At 38.9% G+C, this 19,411-nt stretch overlaps 1 protein-coding gene across 1 annotated transcript in view; it reads left to right on the forward strand.

The window, feature by feature from the left end:
- The first annotated feature begins 559 nt into the window (after positions 1–559).
- Positions 560–19,411, forward strand: part of LOC124884088 (protocadherin-16-like) — a 114,536-nt gene continuing 95,684 nt past the window's right edge. The window contains exons 1-2 of the mRNA XM_047391718.1: positions 560–1,011; positions 11,437–13,257. Coding sequence (XP_047247674.1) covers positions 11,494–13,257 — 1,764 coding nt within the window. The 5' untranslated portion in view covers positions 560–1,011; positions 11,437–11,493. The remainder of the gene's footprint in view (positions 1,012–11,436; positions 13,258–19,411) is intronic.

Genomic DNA, 19,411 nt, shown 5'->3' on the forward strand with positions numbered 1-19,411 from the left:
CATTTGAAAAGCAGACTTAGGACCAAGAGTCTAGTAAGACGAATCTAGTCCTGTATCTACTAAGCCTAACATGCTCTGGACAATGGCTCTGGTTCAGGAGTATGTTCACACAAGGAAAGCACCAGTTATACAGAGTGTGTTTTTCTACCATACGTTTTCCTTCTACTAAACTTTCCATTATTATTCCTGTATAAAGCACTGTGAACAACCAGCTTTTTCCCCATGGCTTTTTGCGGTCAGTTGGTCAAAATGAACAAAAACGAACACATAAAATGTATCACTGTGTGTGATGAAACCACATATATAAGTTTATGTTTTTGAATTGAACTGCTGAAAAAAATCAGTTTTCTATAATATTCTAATTTATTAAGATTCAACTGTGCATTCGTTAGTTGAAAAATAGACCACTGATTAGTATTTATTGAAAAGAATTGCATGCAAAGTGGTTTACAGTTCTCTTTTGCATAGGATGGTGGCGCCAGTGTTCAGCACAAACCTGGACTACATCCTAGCAGGGACCCCTTGACGCCATACAGCAGCAACAGCGGTGAAGAGGAGAGGAGTAGGAGGTTGGAGCCCGTCACGTGTTGAAAAAATCAGATTTTGAGGACGGACGTCCACTGCTCGGCCCCACATCGTTTGGTCTCAGTTAGCGCGTAGCAGCCGCAGCAGGAGCTTTACACACAGACAGACAGACAGACAGAGGGGCACAGGCTGCCACAGAGCTGATAACGTCCTCTTGGTGAGGAAAGTTTTGCCGCAACTTTGCATTTTCACTTTTGTTTTTTTTTTTCTTGAAAAAATCCGAAATAGGTTGTGAAGGATTTCTTCAAAGAAACCAATTCTGCGCTGCAGAGAAGATCTCCTTAGGCTATACTCAGTGAAGAAGGAGAGCCGACTTTTTTTCTGAGATGGATGTAACTTTCACTTTGTGCTTCATAACGGGAAACTTGTGAGAGTGTGGACATCTTGTAGTTCTGCATGAAAATCACCACAGAGGAATAGATAAATGTGAGTATCATCCACACTGAATATCTTCTCACTCCATAGCCTAACCAGATGAGAAGAGGTTGACTGCCAGTGCAGTCTAGGCGGTTGCTGATTATAAAGATGCAGTGATTGCTTTTAGTAAAATCTCAATGAATCAAGATCTTGACATCTTTCTTTTTGCAAATTAGTGGGTGAAAAATTCATTTTTACTTGAAAAAGTTTAAAACAATAGAAGTTCCAACGATGTTCTAAAATGATGCATTTTTTATAACACCATATCTTACATCTAACTCTGTAATACTAAAAAAGCCGCGCACATAGCCAATACTTTAAAGAGCGGCCAAAAAACCACCAAAGATTTACTGCCCGGTTTGGTCGCTTGTGATTAAAGCCCCCCTGAGACGGAAACATTCCTCTCGAACTGTGCAGCATGGAGTTATTGTCCTCGGAGCTGCTGCAGCCGCTGCAGCGACTCTTTTACGCCTCATTCCTGCGCCAACTGAGCCCAAACCAAACGGTTCCACATGACGACGCAATGGCTGTGACGGTAGACTTATGTTCATTAACCGTGAATGGGGCTTCCTTTCCTTCAATTAATACATTCACTAAATCTCCACAGGGTTCCTTCGCCTAGAACCTGAGTTGTGGGTGTTTTGGTTGCTATGGTGCATTTTTTAAATAAAGCCAGGACAAATGCAAGGTTATGGTTTGCTGTGTTCAAACACATAGTAACCCTTACTACCAACTCCAGTCCAGAACCTTAAACAATACCATATTTGCAAGCAGACCAGGCCTGTATCACACAGAGAAGACAGAGAATGTGTTTGAATATAGTCAATTTTTTGTCCATTTATTACTGAAACTATCTGTACCAAATTCCATTTTTACTGATGGCCCCTTCTGCTGTATTGGTGTAGTAGGCTTAAAACTTTTTTTAAATCCTAAAAATATATAAATTCCAGGAAGTACTTAAAGAGATAGTAAATGATTTTTGAACTTAGGCTCTGTTAAAAGGTTACAAGTATGTAATATAAAAACTCTCTTGGCACCTTCATTTAACCCAATTAGTTGGTCTCAGGGTTAAATTTAACAGGCAGTCCAAGACTATAGGAGACTGCTACCACCTTAAAACAACTTCCTTCTAAAAACCGTCATTGCAGGGGTAATGAGAAGCTCAGCAGTAGAGCAGAAGCACCTTACTTGAGACAGCCTTTGAGGGCTTGACTCCCTACTCTAGATTACTCCTTCAAATCTTTCCCTTCCTCTTGCTGCTACCTTCCCTGTTGGCTTACTGTTAATAAAGGCCACTTGCTGAAGAAAATCTAAAAAAATACGCATAGCTGTTTATGCAAATGCTATTTTATCAAAATTTTAATCATCACTGTGTTTACTTTGGGCGGTTATCTACGTGGAATGTGATTATTTTCATAAGAAATAAAATTAACAAAGTTTAAAACAAAAAGACAAACAAGAAAACATCAAGATAGAATACATTATACAATACATCATCCCAAAGATATTCACACAACTATGTGTTTGTGCCCCCCACAGGAAGCAAAAGGCTTTAGCCCCTGAAACCAACTAATCTGGATTTATGCAAAATGAAATGCCTAGGGAGCTATCTATTGCAGGTAGATATACTGCTGCATATAACAGAACATTACTTCAGAAAATCCTAAACAATTCCTTTAAATATTCTCACATTAAGTGAGCTTTTGCTTTTGTTGTTGTCTTCTTGCATCACTGGTTCTGTAACTAAACGCACATGTTTTTACTGATGCAATCCTTCGTATTGCCAGTGCAGTGACAAAAAGTTTCACTTTAAAATATATCATTATTTTAGCTAGAAGCAAATAGTTAAACAGACCCATGCTACTCTTGATGTGGTAAGAAGATGATTCTTCTTGTCACGCACCCTCATAAACCTGGGCTAAAGGGCTCAGAGGGGAAAAAAGAGAAAGTGTGTCTTTTCAACACAGTGTTTGTTACAACCAGTGTAGCACAACTGCATGTGGAGGCCCATGATGGCTTTTCCTGCTCTTTTTACATGCACATGGAGTGAAGTTTCAAAGACTAATGCAAGGCACAGAAACACAGCACTTAGTTTGGCCAACTTTCATAGCAGTTTAGTTTGCTTTGTGCTAAGCCTGTCATCCTCATGTCCACGCAATCTGCTGTATTGTCTGTGGTTTGCATTATGGCTCTGCTGAGCCTTGCCTGGCTGGCATGGTCTCGAAACCACAGGCGTTTTCTTTGAGTTAACTGGAATTCTGACATGCTCATTTTACAAAGTCTGTCACTATAGTTGTCCCTCTTGGTCTGATGACAGTGACTATGATTTAGTTGTGTTAATTAAAGTAGGTCAGCTGTCCTATTGCTTTTAAAGAACATGCCTTTATTTACTTCTTGTATGTGGACAATCCTTAATTGCTAGATCAAATATTATATTTTGGAATTGGTTTTCTTTGCAAAGCAGTTGCTTTAGTTTCATTTACAGCAGCATAACATTTTTCCACTATCTCCAAATTCTAAAAAAGGTTTGTGTAAGTGTTGTTTTAATCTTATGCAGTGTCTGTATTTGCTCAAGGTTAGAGAAAGACGTCGCTTTTGTTTTTAGTGGAACATGCCTAACCAGAGCTGTGTCTGGTGCAAGACATAGCTAATACTTGAGAGATATGTCAGGTACAAATTGGCAATTATGTTTTCTGAACAAAATGGAGTACATTTTCCATTATAAGGTGTGAACATCACCTGTTTTTCTGCATTCTTTCTATTCAGTTTATGTGACAAAGTGCTCAGAATGATATTTGTCTGTATTCAGAAAGATGTTTCATATTTATAACGCCTACAGATGATTGGTATGGTTTGGTCGACTAGCTTAGTTTAAAGGGTTCAGAAAGAAACTGTGTCAGTGCTTAGGTTATTACTAACAGTCTCACACACATACAGTGCCTGGAAATGAAATTATTGCCCTTGACCTTTTTCCAATTTTGTCACCATACAACCACAGACTTCAATGATTTTTATTTGCATTATCTGTAGTGAATTAACATAAAGTGGTGTGTACTTATTTAGGAGAAGGAAAATATTGCATGTTTTTCAGAATTGAAAGTTAGAATTCTTAAAAGTATCGCTTGCATTTGAATTCAGCTCACCACAAATTAATATTTGTAGCACCACCTTTCACTGTAATTACATCAGCAAGTCTTTTTTTTGCCCCCTCTTCTTTGTCAAATGAGAAAAGAATCTGTGAAATTGAATTTTATAGTGTTGTCATAAATTCATAGCACTTTCCATGAGGACCAAATAGTTCAGTCTAGTTGTAGCCCACCAGAGCACATTTGCCCACATTTTTACTGTATTTGATACATGGAGATAAATTCTAGTTCTAGTGGAAATTATCAAACATGGTCTATGGCTATGATGCATTAAACAATATGGTTCTTTTCTGAATGCAAGAGCAATTACTTTCTTTTACAGAATAGTGTCCCTTATCACCATTACATGAATAAAATTCCCTAACTTTGGACCTCTGTTTTTCAGAAATTAAACCTATAATGCCTGTTTTTGGGCGACAGTGTTTGCTACTTACTTGGTGTACTTACAGGCATTAGTAAAGAAATTTTGCTTTCTATCTTCAATAAACCTTTTTAAACCACATGCTTGGTATTGTGCAATTGTCCTAACCAGCTGTGTCTGCTATATCCATTAGGCTGAGCTGCTCTGCAGAGGTCCTCTGCTGGAGCTCAAGTAGAAAATGCATTATTTCAGTCGTGGCATTTGGTCAAAGACTTGGGCCTTAAAATGCTCCCTTTTGTGCTGTGGATGTTGAAGTTCATCCCCAGTATTGCAGTAAAGTAAATCAATACTGAGACTACTAAGTTCATGCAGTCAAGATTTTCAGGCTGTCATGGATGTGTGCTTATATATTTTTGCCAAGAAGAGAACTTGCAAAACAATCCAAGTAATGGAATGTTATAGTGAGTTTCTAGTGCTTGACTTTTAAGGTCATATTATTTGGAGTTTGTATTGTCTTCTTGAAAGAAATATGAATTTGAACTTAAAGTAGGACATTAGGGTAGAATTTCCTTCTGTGGCCAACGACAGAAAGCCATCAGCAACACTTTATCAAACTACATACTTTATAACATGAGCCTATAGGTTTCTTACTGCTTACACTAATGGATTTTACAACATTAAAATGTTAGCATTTTCTGTGTTGTGGGCTTTGAATTATGGCAGACTGAAATTAGGTCTGGAATCTTGTGTACATATGGCCAACATCCAGAGGACCTCAATTATAATGCTGTAGAGCCAGAAAAAGGGAAAGAGGTAGACTGTGTGGAGCCCTTCAATTCTGCTGTAGCCTACTACTCTGTCACTCAAACGCACCGCTACTACCGTGGCTGAGACAGATCACCACACTGCGCTCACAGACACATGGGAGGGATTTAGTGGGTACACTCATACTCACAAACACACACATGCACACAAAGACGTGTTGTGAGTGCTCTCATGTAAGTGTTTGTCAAACCACTGGGGGGAGTCTTGGAAAGCTTTCTTGAGAAACTTTGCTGTTTAGAAATTCAATACTGTGTTATGTTCATCTTTATATGTTTCCTCCAAATTAAAGTAGAACTTCTTTTGAAAACAAGGAAAGTAGTTTTGAATTACTTAGATCTAGACAGAACCACACACAACTGGGAAGCCAGTTTCTGTATTTGAAGAGACCCAATAATTTTCTGTGTGCCAGCCACTTAGTGGTTCAGGATTATTCAGCAGATGGTGGCTATCTTGTTGAACAGTTTCCACACAGCTTCACAGTGTCTCCCATTCTCGGTTACAGACTGTCTGTTGGGGTGTGGGTGACATGCCAATTCTGCTGTTTCTACTATAAAAACTTTGTTTAAAAAAATAATTTTCATTTAGAAGAAAATAAATAATTATTTAAGGGACAGATGAGCATGTTTTACTGATAATTGTTTTGCTAATAGTTGTTTTGCTGAGTTGTTTCTCAGATTCTTCGAGAGGTGATTTAAAACAGTAAAACATTAGACCACATTGAATCATTTTAAAACTACATTTCTTCCAGTTTTTTCCTTTCAGGGGTTGCCACAATGAATCATCTGACTCCATCCCACCCTATCTTCGGCACCTTCTTCTCTCACACACACACTACATTCAAGTCAAGTCATGTCAAGTCAAGTTTATTTATATAGCGCTTTTCAGCAACAAGGCACTCAAAGCGCTGTACACGAGGAAAAACATTACAATGATACAGAAAATCAAACACAGAAAAATAAATCAAATGACACTAATAATCCTTGGGAGTAATAATAATTAATAATCCTTCCGGGTTTACTGGTAGAAATTGGTTCCAAGCCACTCTTAATAATAAAGCATCTTTTGCCAAAAGAAGATGATAATATTGATAGTCTCCTCATTCCACTGAATTCTAACTAGGGAAGCTGAGTCACTGGTACAAAACAGCTTTAATCCACATTTTCAGGTGCTAATAATATATTGCTTTTACTGGTACTGAAGTTGAACAAAAGTAATAACAGTCCATTGTAGTCTAACTAAGAAAGCTGGGTCATTGGTGTAAGAGCAGCTATAGTCCAAATTTTCTATTACTAATATTGTTTGGTTTTCGCTGGTAATCCTTCTGATAAAACAAAAAATCTATGAAAAAGTAATGAAATCACGCAATTAGGTGCAGGGCTAAGGAACACACAAGAAGAAAAGATTTTGAAACATTCTGTGTAGTTATGCTGCTATAGGCTTAGGCTGCTGGAGGACATAATGACCACTTTCACCCTCTTTGCTACATTCTCACACTACTCTCCAATTTTGCATTATTTGTTGTTATTTCAGCTTTTAACTTTATGTTCTCTTTCTTTTCTCTTCCTAGAAGCTACACCTGGCCTGGCTTAGTGTCTACCTGTGTCACCTTTCTGGAGAGGGGCATCGTCCGAGCTTCTGCTGGCAACAACTTAATGCTCACCCTCTACCGATGATCCACATGGCCATGTCTTTTAGTGTTTAACCCTTTCTCTCTCCTAGATATGGTGATTGACTGAGCTTTTACCGTAACTAATTATATGTGCTCTCTTTCAGACTAACCTTGAAAACTGGCTCAGAGTTTATATGTTCTTTCTTTCTAGGTGAAACGACTAAAGGAGCTACATCCATTAACATTTACTTTTCCTTCCCATAGAAAGTACTCCTGGATCAGTGCTTCTTTGTTCTCTTTGTGTCTCTGCTCTGTTCATTGTCTCAAACACCCAGTAGGTCGTGGCAGATGGCCGCTCACACTGAGCCTGGTTCTGCTGGAGGTTTCTTCCTGTTAAAAGGGAGTTTTTCCTCTCCACTGTCACTGCATACTCAGTATGAGGGATTGCTGCTAAGTCAACGCCAGTGACTGTCCACTGTCTCTACATGCTCATCCAGGAGGAGTGAATGCTGCAAGTCACTGACTGGATGCAATCTGCTGGGTTTCCTTAGACAGAAAAACCTTTTATCCAATTTGAATAAATAACTGAATCTGACTGCACTGTTCAGTGGTTAGGATTAATTGGAATGTATGTACCTGACTTTTGTGAAGTGCCTTGAGACAACATGTGTTGTGAATTGGCGCTATATAAATAAAACTGAATTGAATTGAATTGAAAATTGAATTTTGCAAGAGTACGCATTCATATCCTATTTCAATTATCCATAAATCTCCCCATTGGTCTTCCTCTAGGCCTTCTGCCTGGCAGTTCCAACCTCACCATCCTTCTACTGATGTACTCACTATTCCTCCTCTTTACATGTCCAAACTGTCTCTCTCAGGCCTCTCTGGCCTTATCTCTATAATATATCTAACATGAGCTGGCTCTCTAATGTATTTATTCCCTTTAAGGCAAATACAGTATATCCTGTGAAATAAAAAAAACATTACTCTGTTCTCTCAGCAACCCACATCTTGACTTGTCAATAATAGCCAACTTTGCCTTACAAACCAAAACAAAACTGAGAAGACCCCCAGCTATCACTAAACTCTGCAATTTGTGAACATTAAGGTTTTTAATGCAGTTGCAGTAGAGAAAGATAAGTGGGTCAAACCGAAACTTTATGTCAGCATATGCATTTTTATAGCAATAATGTACGTAGCTCGCCTTGTACTTCACTGAATTGCTTACTTGAAACAACATCAAGCTAAATGGAGACATCACTGATACTGGAGACAAATCAGCTAATGTTCAAATCCTGCTGCCTGCAGCATTCTACCAGTCCAAAAAACTGCATAGGATATGAGGTGCTGTGCATGAAGAGTCCCTGTCACCAGGGAATTTCCCATATATATTGGTGATATACTGGGTTGTTTTTGTGCAAAACTTAACTCTTTGAATTATGTCCAAACGTTTTAGTTTAGTTTGGTGGGCTGCACGGTAGTGCAATTGGTAGCACTGTTGCCTTGCAGCAAGAAGGTCCTGGGTTCGAGTCCTGGCTGGGGGTCTTTCTGCATGGAGTTTGCATGTTCTCCCCGTGCATGCGTGGGTTCTCATTGGGTACTCCGGCTTCCTCCCACAGTCCAAAGACATGCCTGTTAGGTTAATTGGTCACTCTAAATTGCCCTTAGGTGTATGAATGAGTGTGTTCATGGTTGTTTGTGTGTTGCTCTGCGATGGACTGGCGACCTGTCCAGGGTGTACCCTGCCTCCTGCCCATAGACTGCTGGAGATAGGCACCAGCTCCCCTGCAACCCACTATGGAATAAGCGGTAGAAACTGACTGACATTTTAGTTTGGTTTCACCAGATCATTACACAGTCTTCCACAAAAAGTTTGGAGATTTCTGGCAGGCCTGGTTTTCTTAGGAATAAAAGGATTCAGTCTTTCAGCCCTTCTCCTTTGTCTAAACATACAGGTCCTTCTCAAAATATTAGCATATTGTGATAAAGTTCATTATTTTCCATAATGTCATGATGAAAATTTAACATTCATATATTTTAGATTCATTGCACACTAACTGAAATATTTCAGGTCTTTTATTGTCTTAATACGGATGATTTTGGCATACAGCTCATGAAAACCCAAAATTCCTATCTCACAAAATTAGCATATCATTAAAAGGGTCTCTTAACGAGCTATGAACCTAATCATCTGAATCAACGAGTTAACTCTAAACACCTACAAAAGATTCCTGAGGCCTTTAAAACTCCCAGCCTGGTTCATCACTCAAAACCCCAATCATGGGTAAGACTGCCGATCTGACTGCTGTCCAGAAGGCCACTATTGACACCCTCAAGCAAGAGGGTAAGACACAGAAAGAAATTTCTGAACGAATAGGCTGTTCCCAGAGTGCTGTATCAAGGCACCTCAGTGGGAAGTCTGTGGGAAGGAAAAAGTGTGGCAGAAAACGCTGCACAACGAGAAGAGGTGACCGGACCCTGAGGAAGATTGTGGAGAAGGGCCTATTCCAGACCTTGGGGGACCTGCGGAAGCAGTGGACTGAGTCTGGAGTAGAAACATCCAGAGCCACCGTGTGCAGGAAATGGGCTACAGGTGCCGCATTCCCCAGGTCAAGCCTCTTTTGAACCAGAAACAGCGGCAGAAGCGCCTGACCTGGGCTACAGAGAAGCAGCACTGGACTGTTGCTCAGTGGTCCAAAGTACTTTTTTCTGATGAAAGCAAATTCTGCATGTCATTTGGAAATCAAGGTGCCAGAGTCTGGAGGAAGACTGGGGAGAAGGAAATGCCAAAATGCCAGAAGTCCAGTGTCAAGTACCCACAGTCAGTGATGGTCTGGGGTGCCGTGTCAGCTGCTGGTGTTGGTCCACTGTGTTTTTATCAAGGGCAGGGTCAATGCAGCTAGCTATCAGGAGATTTTGGAGCACTTCATGCTTCCATCTGCTGAAAAGCTTTATGGAGATGAAGATTTCATTTTTCAGCACGACCTGGCACCTGCTCACAGTGCCAAAACCACTGGTAAATGGTTAACTGACCATGGTATCACTGTGCTCAATTGGCCTGCCAACTCTCCTGACCTGAACCCCATAGAGAATCTGTGGGATATTGTGAAGAGAACGTTGAGAGACTCAAGACCCAACACTCTGGATGAGCTATCGAAGCATCCTGGGCCTCCATAAGACCTCAGCAGTGCCACAGGCTGATTGCCTCCATGCCACGCCGCATTGAAGCAGTCATTTCTGCAAAAGGATTCCCGACCAAGTATTGAGTGCATAACTGTACATGATTATTTGAAGGTTGACGTTTTTTGTATTAAAAACACTTTTCTTTTATTGGTCGGATGAAATATGCTAATTTTGTGAGATAGAAATTTTGGGTTTTCATGAGCTGTATGCCACAATCATCCGTATTAAGACAATAAAAGATCTGAAATATTTCAGTTAGTGTGCAATGAATCTAAAATATATGAATGTTAAATTTTCATCATGACATTATGGAAAATAATTAACTTTATCACAATATACTAATATTTTGAGAAGGACCTGTATGGAGAGTTCAGGAGGTTGTTGTCACATGCAGAACACAAAGAAATTCCTGCAGCTGTATCAGTGTTTCTGTCTGCCTATAATGATGTCATGACATAGTCATGTCTTTTTATCAGTTAAGGAGAAACGTCTAGTTTTTGTAATGCCTCAATTCTTCCATACTTTCTGTAGTTATTTATAACTGTCTTTACTATGATGCTCTTTATTGTAACCTTATGACTGCCACCTTTAACAATGAGGTGATGGTTGTTCCTTAAAATGTCAAGAAAATCCTTCAAAACAGTTTAACATTATTTACAGTTATTTAGATTCTCTATAATTGAAAGCCTGATGGAAGATGGAAATCCTGGACTTGAATCAAAAGGGGGTTCAACAAATTATTAGTTAAAGGGAGTGCACACTTATGTAATCAGGTTATTGCAGCTTCTCTTTTTATTACATTTTCCTTCTAAAAGATTTATTGGTTTTTGTTTTATAATACAGGACATATGTCACGTTAAAGGTAGTGTGTAGACTGTTCATATCCACTTTAAATGCAACAGAAACATTCCCTTCCAGCTTTACAAAGAATGTGTTTCTACAGGAAACATGCAAGGTGTCCAGGCAAATGTGATTTTCTCACCTTCTTTGAAAGACATACTCCCAGACACACTGTCTGAGGGGGTTTGTTGTGGCCTAGGCTTTTGCTGCTTTCATATAAAAGAAGAGTTTTCAAAAAGGAACAAGGTGTTGACTTATTAGCTGAGCTAATACGTGTTGGAAAATGTTATATACTAGGCCATTTCTGTGGTATGGTGGCGAAAGCAGCCAAAACACATATGAGAAGGTGTTGAAGACATTTCCATTTTTTTTATGAAAATATCTTTAAAATATAAAATAAATATTTTCTTGGTTCCTAGTGTTATAATATTTTAATATGACTTAAGTTTCCCTTTGTGTGTTTTCAGGTTTAAAACGAAGAAGCAAAGATAAAGACAGCTACCAAGAGTTTTGGAAAGTCAGAAATGGATCCTTTGCACTCTGAGAGTTTGTTTGGCGCAAGGATAGTGCTAACAATTTATGTGGCCTTGCAGCTTTTAAGTCTCCATTCATCTTTTGTCCTTGGGACTCTTGAGCTGCAGCTAGATGAGGAACAACCAGCCGGCACAGTAGTGGGTGATATCAGCGTGGGACTTCCTCCTGGTGTCACAGCTTCCTTGTACTTCATCTCTGACCATGAGGGCACAGGAGTGGGCAGTGATTTGGACATAGATGAAAGCACGGGTATAATTAAAACCGCCAAAGTTCTGGACAGAGAATTGAGAGATAGATACAGCTTTATTGCAGTCACCATGACAGGTGTGACCATAGAAGTGACTATCAAGGTAAATGATATAAATGACCATGCTCCGAAGTTTCCCCGACAAAGAGTAACTTTTAAAATTCCTGAGCAGACAGCTATTGGCACTAGATTTCCGCTTGAGCCAGCTGTGGACAGTGATAAAGGACAGTTCACAACACAGGGCTATCTTATCAAGGATGGAAATATTGGCCAGGCATTCACCTTGGAGACAAGGAGGGGAAGCAGTGAGGTTCTCTTCCTGGACTTGGTGGTCAACGGCATTCTAGACCGAGAGAAAAGATCCACCTACACGTTATCTTTAGAGGCCTTTGATGGTGGTTCACCCAAGAGAACTGATCAGATGACCTTAGATATTAGCGTACAAGATATAAATGACAATGCTCCTGTTTTTAACCAGAGCCGCTATCATGCTATCATATCTGAGAATCTACAACCAGGAAGTAACATCCTGCAGGTGTTTGCAACAGATGCTGATGAGGGAGATAACGGGTTGGTGCTATATGAAATCAACAGGAGGCAAAGTGACCCCAACCGATACTTTGTCGTGGACACTCGCTCTGGCATCATCACTTTGAACAAGCCACTGGACTTTGAGATGAGAAGAGTCCATGAGATTGTGGTCCAGGCTCAAGACAATGCAACTCATCCAGAGGTGACCAATGCCTTTGTAACCATTCATGTAAGAGACTACAATGACAACCAGCCCACCATGACCATCATCTTTCTGAGTGAGGACGGGTCTCCTAGAATCTCAGAAGGTGCACAGCCTGGCCAGTATGTAGCACGGATCTCAGTCACTGACCCAGACTATGGAGAGTATGCCAATGTGAATGTGTCATTAGAAGGAGGAGATGGAAAGTTTGGCCTGACAACGAAAGATAGTATCATATATCTTGTGTGTGTGGACCAGATTCTGGATCGGGAAGAGAGGGACACTTATGAGCTGAGGGTGATGGCAACAGACTCAGGCACACCTCCGCTCAGGGCGGAGTCTTCCTTTGTCATCAAGGTGACTGACATCAATGATAACCCTCCTCTTTTTGATCAGCCGCTGTACAGGCAAGTGATCCCTGAAGTGGTCTTCCCAGGCAGCTTTGTGTTGCAGGTAACTGCAAGAGATAAAGACCAGGGGCCAAATGGGGACATTAAGTACAGCATCCTGCCAGACCAAAGTGGCTACTACAGCTGGTTCAGTATAGACTCCATTACAGGCATTATAACCACTCTATCCCAGCTGGATTATGAAAAGAACCCTAGCCCTAGTATAACTGTTGTAGCCACAGATGGAGGGAAACCTACCCTTTCTTCCACATCAGTGGTCAACATCTTACTTCAGGATATAAATGACAACGAGCCTCTCTTTGAGAGAAACTTCTACAATGTGTCCATCAAGGAGAACACAGCTCCAGGGACCTGCATTCTTCAGGTAGGACTTTTTTTCTTGGTTTCTATTTAAATAAAACCTTGTAGAGAGATTGATGTTTATCAGAACTCCTCCAGTTGTAGGCCAAGTTCCAAAGGTGCTGCATGCAAATCACACGCATTTCTGGAAATAAAACAAATTTATAGGGTCAGTAGTAGACAATGTTTTGATGGGTTTGTTGAGTCATTTTATTCCTCTGACACAAATTATTTTTATTGGTAAAGCTGTTGAAATTGGACGACCTTATGGAGGATTTACCTGCAATTTTAGGCCAAGATGATCTCCATTTTGGCTGTCCTTTTCTTCACCTCTTGAAAGGTTTCCAGAGTAACAGGGGCAGTTTAGATTACCCTGTCAGCTCAGACACAAAAGAGTTTTTCACATACACAGGCAAAGACAAATTCATGGCTTTATCTAAAGAATTATATGTCATGTCACCTTTAAAAAGCACCTTAATTAGCTTTGTTCATTGTGAAGAAAATTGGCCATAGACGACAAGATTAATTAAAGTTCAGACAAATTACAGGCATCTATTCAACTGTAGTTTTGTTTCTCTGGAAATGTTGTTTTCTCAACTATGACTGGCAGTTTTAATGAAAAACACAAATACTACAATGGGAAAGAAATCCATCAGGTGTTATTGTCATTCAAGTCATTAATCTTTGATGAGTTTTATTTTCTTACAAGAGTAAAGGTACACAAGTTCATTTTGTACCGTTTAGAATTTTGTGGACAACGCTATCACCGGTTTTTATAATGCTTTGACCTGCCGTGACCTGCCGTGATTTAGCCAGTTTTCAGTTTCTCCTTATTATACTTTAAGAATATATAAGAACACTAGGCTAGGTGTTCCCAAAGGGAGGGCCGGGTCCCCACCCTAGAGCCAGGCCTGGGGTTGGGTCTCTGCGACACGCTCCGTCAAAATTGTTTCAGAGTGCACATTTTGAACTGGCCTTAGCATCTTATAACTATGAGTGCAGTTAGAACAACTAGCACAACAAAAACAGCAGTCTCTTTGTGTGCCCTCTATAGAGTGTAGATCCATACCTTACCTGAGATTTCCAAAATGTTGCCATCATTTCAAAACACAACATGGCAAAATCTCAAAGCATAAGCAGATCAATATTACGTCACTCTGTTCAGGCCTCCAGTTATCTGTCAAAGGTCTTGACAGAATTTGCTTATAATTTTGAGGTGTTCTGAAACTGGTAGTGAGAATTTGAACTAAACCAAACAAGTATATGTATGTTTTGGCAAACTCATGAATCTCCATGATCACTGTGCTTAGGGTGGACCATAATCATAATCGGGTGCCTAAATGTGAGGTAGACCTTAAACGGCATTGCTTTTAAGCTTTTTTTGGCATGCCTGGATGTTGCAGACATGTGTATTTGGCGGGCCATGTGAGAACAGACTGCTTTTACTCAGGGTGCCAGCTTTACATCCAAACATCACAGCAAGACATCAGATCAGTGCCTTTTTTCTCAGTAGTGGCAATTCACTGTGTCTGTCCCGTTTCCATCCACAGTTCTGGTCCAAAAAAACCCATTACAATAAGGGCATTGTGATCATTAATTCAGAGGTTTGAAGTTTCTCTATTTATTTTGCTCTGTGGTCACCAGCACAGCAGTTTAGGATTATTCCAATGAAATCTGGCTCCACAGTTCTGCGCCTGTGCTATTCTGTCACGTTCCACTATACATCACTTGGTTTTAAGATGATTTTATAATCAGATGTTGGGGGTTGAGAGATAACTGAAAATAAAACTTCAGTCAGTCTTGTAATTCAATATAGAAGATCGGCTGCAAAGAAAATAGTTCTTTTGGCGGGTAAATCAAGTATGACATGAAAAACCACATTTTACAAACATAGAGCTATAAACCAAAATGTATTATGAGGCATTACTAATTTGAGACAACTTGAGTCAATAGTATCCTGATTCTTCCTACTTTTGCAAATTTTCTGAATAATGTGGAGCTTAAATGTAATTGTTACACAGCAAATCCAATGCTATAGAGGGACCAAATTGCATATCCAATTGTCATAATGTGGTATTGTTACATTATGGTCATTTGACAAGGTCTTGGCAACACCAACTCTGAATCAATAAATGGGAGATAAAAGCCAATATTACAAAATATTATGAATGATGATGAGGAAGAGACATTTTTAAAACACCATCAAACTAATGTGAATCTACCTAACATTCCAGCATCAAGTACCACAACTGGAACTCATTTCAGATCACAGTTTTACAATTAACACCCAAAATATGAACCCTCCTAATTATAGATCACTTTGTCCTTTTATATCACACAATTTGATCGGCTGAGATAACAGGACGTGTGCTTGTAGACTGTCTAGCAGGGATTATGGAACCAAAAGGGTTTGGTTTAGAACTTGCAGTATTCACCTAAGCAATGTCATAAATGTAATAATAATAATGTGATATAATAAGTGGAAGATTTACCCTGGGGGGAATTCTCCTTCAGAGCTCAGTTCTTTGTTGCAGTCCTTAAGCTGGCTTTTCAGATGTATTCAGTGCTTTGAATCAAGACAAAGATTCTTCTGATCTACCTATTGTTCAGATCAGATAGACACTGGACAATCGTACATTGCCTCTATTCTGTGTGCAGTGCAGGTTACTGTTGCAGTATGTGCTGTCTTTGTTTTGTTTTATAATCTATATCACTCTGATTCCGTAATCGTGTACTAGCCCTTCCAGTTTATAATATTTTGGGTTTGTTACCTTTTGCTGCGTGGCACAGAATTCAGTCCTCTATTCCCTGTCAATACTTTTCAGTTGACTACGAGGTAGAAAGAACATGTGTTAATTACCAGACAAATGGATGATCTAAAAGGGGCTTCTTAGATGCCATGTATACAGTATGTGCACTGCAACAGAATTGACAGTGCTACGTCACAGAAATAATAACTTTTCATAATCAAATGCTATGCTCATGCTCTGTCTGTTGTAATGAAGACTCAACTCTTCCTTAGGATGCCAAAAGGTTGGAGCAGCTTCATGTCTGACCTACCTTCTGATAAATTCACACAAAATACTGATTTGGTGACACAGCAAAAATAACATTTACTGTTCTGATGCTGCATAACACTGTACAGTTGACACCTTTTATCTCAATATATACATCTTGTACAATGCAAGACACATCAGAGGTGACTCACGATATGATTGTGATAAATTGCGCAGCCCCATATACCGGCACATCTCAAAAAAAATAGAATATTGAATAAAAGTGCAATATTTTTTGGTAGACATCTCAGAAAGTGAAGCTTATATAAGAAATAATAAGAAATAAAAGCTTGAAAAAATTAATTTTGTAATGAATTTTTATCAAATAACTGTTTCACTTTCTGAAATGACTGGCAAAAAATATTGCACTTTTATATTGTAATTTTTTAGATGTACCTGTAAGAGGCCAACTTTTGTGGCAAGATAAAAGACAATGTTTCAGCAGCTTAACTCATTGAAACAGTGTAGAGTAAAGTGAAGTTGTCTTGGCTTAAGGAGCTAGTCATTTATTGTTTTATGTGTTATAATACATATACGTAATAAATCTTTTCAGTTGGTTATGTCAGCATGTTTCACTGGCGAATAATTTACAAATATCATTGCTGTTAAGGGTTAATATAGAAGGTCTCTGCAAAGAATTGTTCCTCTGTCTGTTATTTTTTTTGTTTTTGTGTGTGTGTGTGGGGGGGGTGCTCCAGCAGAAAAGCTAGAGGGGTCCCTTGGCAGCTGTGGGGGAAATGAACCCTGACAAGCACTCGCAGAACTGGCGGAGGTGACATAAGCAGGGGGGCTTCCTTTTCTGTCTGCTAGTCTGTCTCCTTCTGAAATTCTTATCTGATCCCCCTTCATTTTTCATTAGTGAGGTGTGATGATAGGCCTATAATAAGTTTTCTTATGTCACCTACCCCATTTTCATTAGAGAATGGATCTTTTTTCATCGCTCCATCCCCCTCAGCCATTTGAGACAAACACCGATTGCAGTCGTTAAAGGAGAAAACAACTTTTCTTTGTTGCGGCCATGACTCAGAATGATGCCCAAAAGTTTATCCTTCCTCTGTGATTTCAATAAACATCACTTTTCGTTAAAAAGTATTATTTGTGTTTTGTGTTTTTGTGCCTTTTTTCTTTTTCGGGTTGTCTGTTATGACCATGACTTTGTTTTTCCATACAAAAGTGTGGTCCTGCTATTTTTTTATTTTAGAAAAGTGCTGCTGCAAAGACTTTCCCAGCATACGAACAGCAACCCTTAGACATATTCATTATTTCACACTGAATTCTTTAAAGGCAGGGTAGTTGAAAGAGGTACCTCAGTGAAGTGCCACTCTAAATCACTTCTCTATTCCTACTAACATAAAAGCAGCCGGTCTGTGGAGGAAAAGGAGTACTCATAATTACTGTGGAGAAAAAGTATGACTGATTGAATGAATGTCTTTCCTTTCACACCAGCCCATCATGGTTTCTCCGGTCTTTTTACTACACTGGCCACCTACTGGTAACCAGCAGCCAAATACTTAAAGTGCTAATTTTAATGCTTAAAAACCATTTCCCCTCACCGGTGTTTGCTAATAAAAAAGTGGCTTCTGTTAATTAAAAAAAGTCATTATGCTTATTGCGCCACAATCAGTGCACAATTTAATTGCAAAAGCACCTTTTGTTCATGCTTCCTCTATAGACTTTCAAAAGGTCTGCACAGATGTATTACATTTTTTTAAAATGTTTTTTCCTTTTGCACATTTGTGTGTGGTGTTTATAATAGAGTCATTAGTTCAGATTGAAAACTGAAGCGGAACTTAAAAAGTTACCTGATAAGAAATGAAGTTAAAAAAAATACAGGTACCCTTTTTGAAACATAAATTAGTTTCGTTGTCCCTTTGCTTATTTAGGCAATTACCAGATTTTTTTAATTTTAGCTCTATGTGGGTCTACTAAGAGTTTCTCCTCTATTGCTGTTTAATAATGTCTCTATTTTGCCAGGGCTTCTAAGGATAGTGCATAAACACTGTTTGTTATGACCTTTATCCAAATTATATTTCTGCAAAAGAGCCACATACTGTAAATGCAGTATTTGTTTATTAGCAGAAAGCAAATCTGTCAGGTAAAGCACACATGCTCCATGCATACAAACTATATTTTACAATTAAGATCTTGCAAGACTTCAGCTTTTTGAAAATAAGAGAAACTAATTATGGAAATGTGAGGAAAATGCCAATTTCAGAGTCGTATTTTGGTACACAAACCATGCAATCATTTCTCACCAGAAAATTGTCTGGGCATTGTGTGTGTCAAATGAAATGTTCACTTGTCAGTTTTAATGCTAGACAAGTCTGTCTCACTGAGACTGGTTTAGCTTGAAGGATAGCTGACTGTGCATTTGGTTTTACTTCTGTTTCTTTTTCCTCCTCATAACAACTAAGCTTCGCTGTGGCTCTGTGGGATAGCAGTAGTTTCCAGGAATGCCAAAATTGCAGGAAACTGGATGTGCTACTTTATGTGTTCGTGAATGTAATACTTCCCTGAACACTTACTCCTGAGTTGAGGCGGTAATGTGAACCTTGTTGTAAATATGAATCTGAGAATATGATTTAATCTTTAATATTAATATTTTAATATTAATATTTTTATACTTTATCAAATAATATTTCGGTCTGTTAAGGATTGTCCTGTGAATACCAGCCCAATAAGGCGATGGTATTAGGACAGAATAGAAAGGTGTGAGACGAGCTCTGGCATTATTGAACAGCATAAACTCTGCACATATATGGAATGAATTCACACAATTTCTTAAAATACAAGAATTTATTAACAAAAATAAGTCAACTCAAAGTCAAACATATTTCAATCAACAAACTCTTTACTATGCTAAAACAATTCAACTAAACTACCAAGCAGAATGAAAGAATAATGAAGACTAATGGGCTATGTACAATATCAACAAGTTGATTAAAGATGATTAGAAATCATGACCAAAAAGAGTGATGCAACATTACCATGCAATGTTTATGTTTGAGAACCAAGGATTATCTTGAAGAATCTGGAAGTGAAGTTAAGTTAGTCTTGGAACTAACTTAGGAAATAATCAGCAAATGTTTAGACAACCCTTCACAATGCAAGATCAGGTAAAAT

The sequence above is a fragment of the Girardinichthys multiradiatus genome, chromosome 18 (genome assembly GCF_021462225.1).
Source record: "Girardinichthys multiradiatus isolate DD_20200921_A chromosome 18, DD_fGirMul_XY1, whole genome shotgun sequence".
Classification (NCBI taxonomy): Eukaryota; Metazoa; Chordata; class Actinopteri; order Cyprinodontiformes; family Goodeidae; genus Girardinichthys; species Girardinichthys multiradiatus.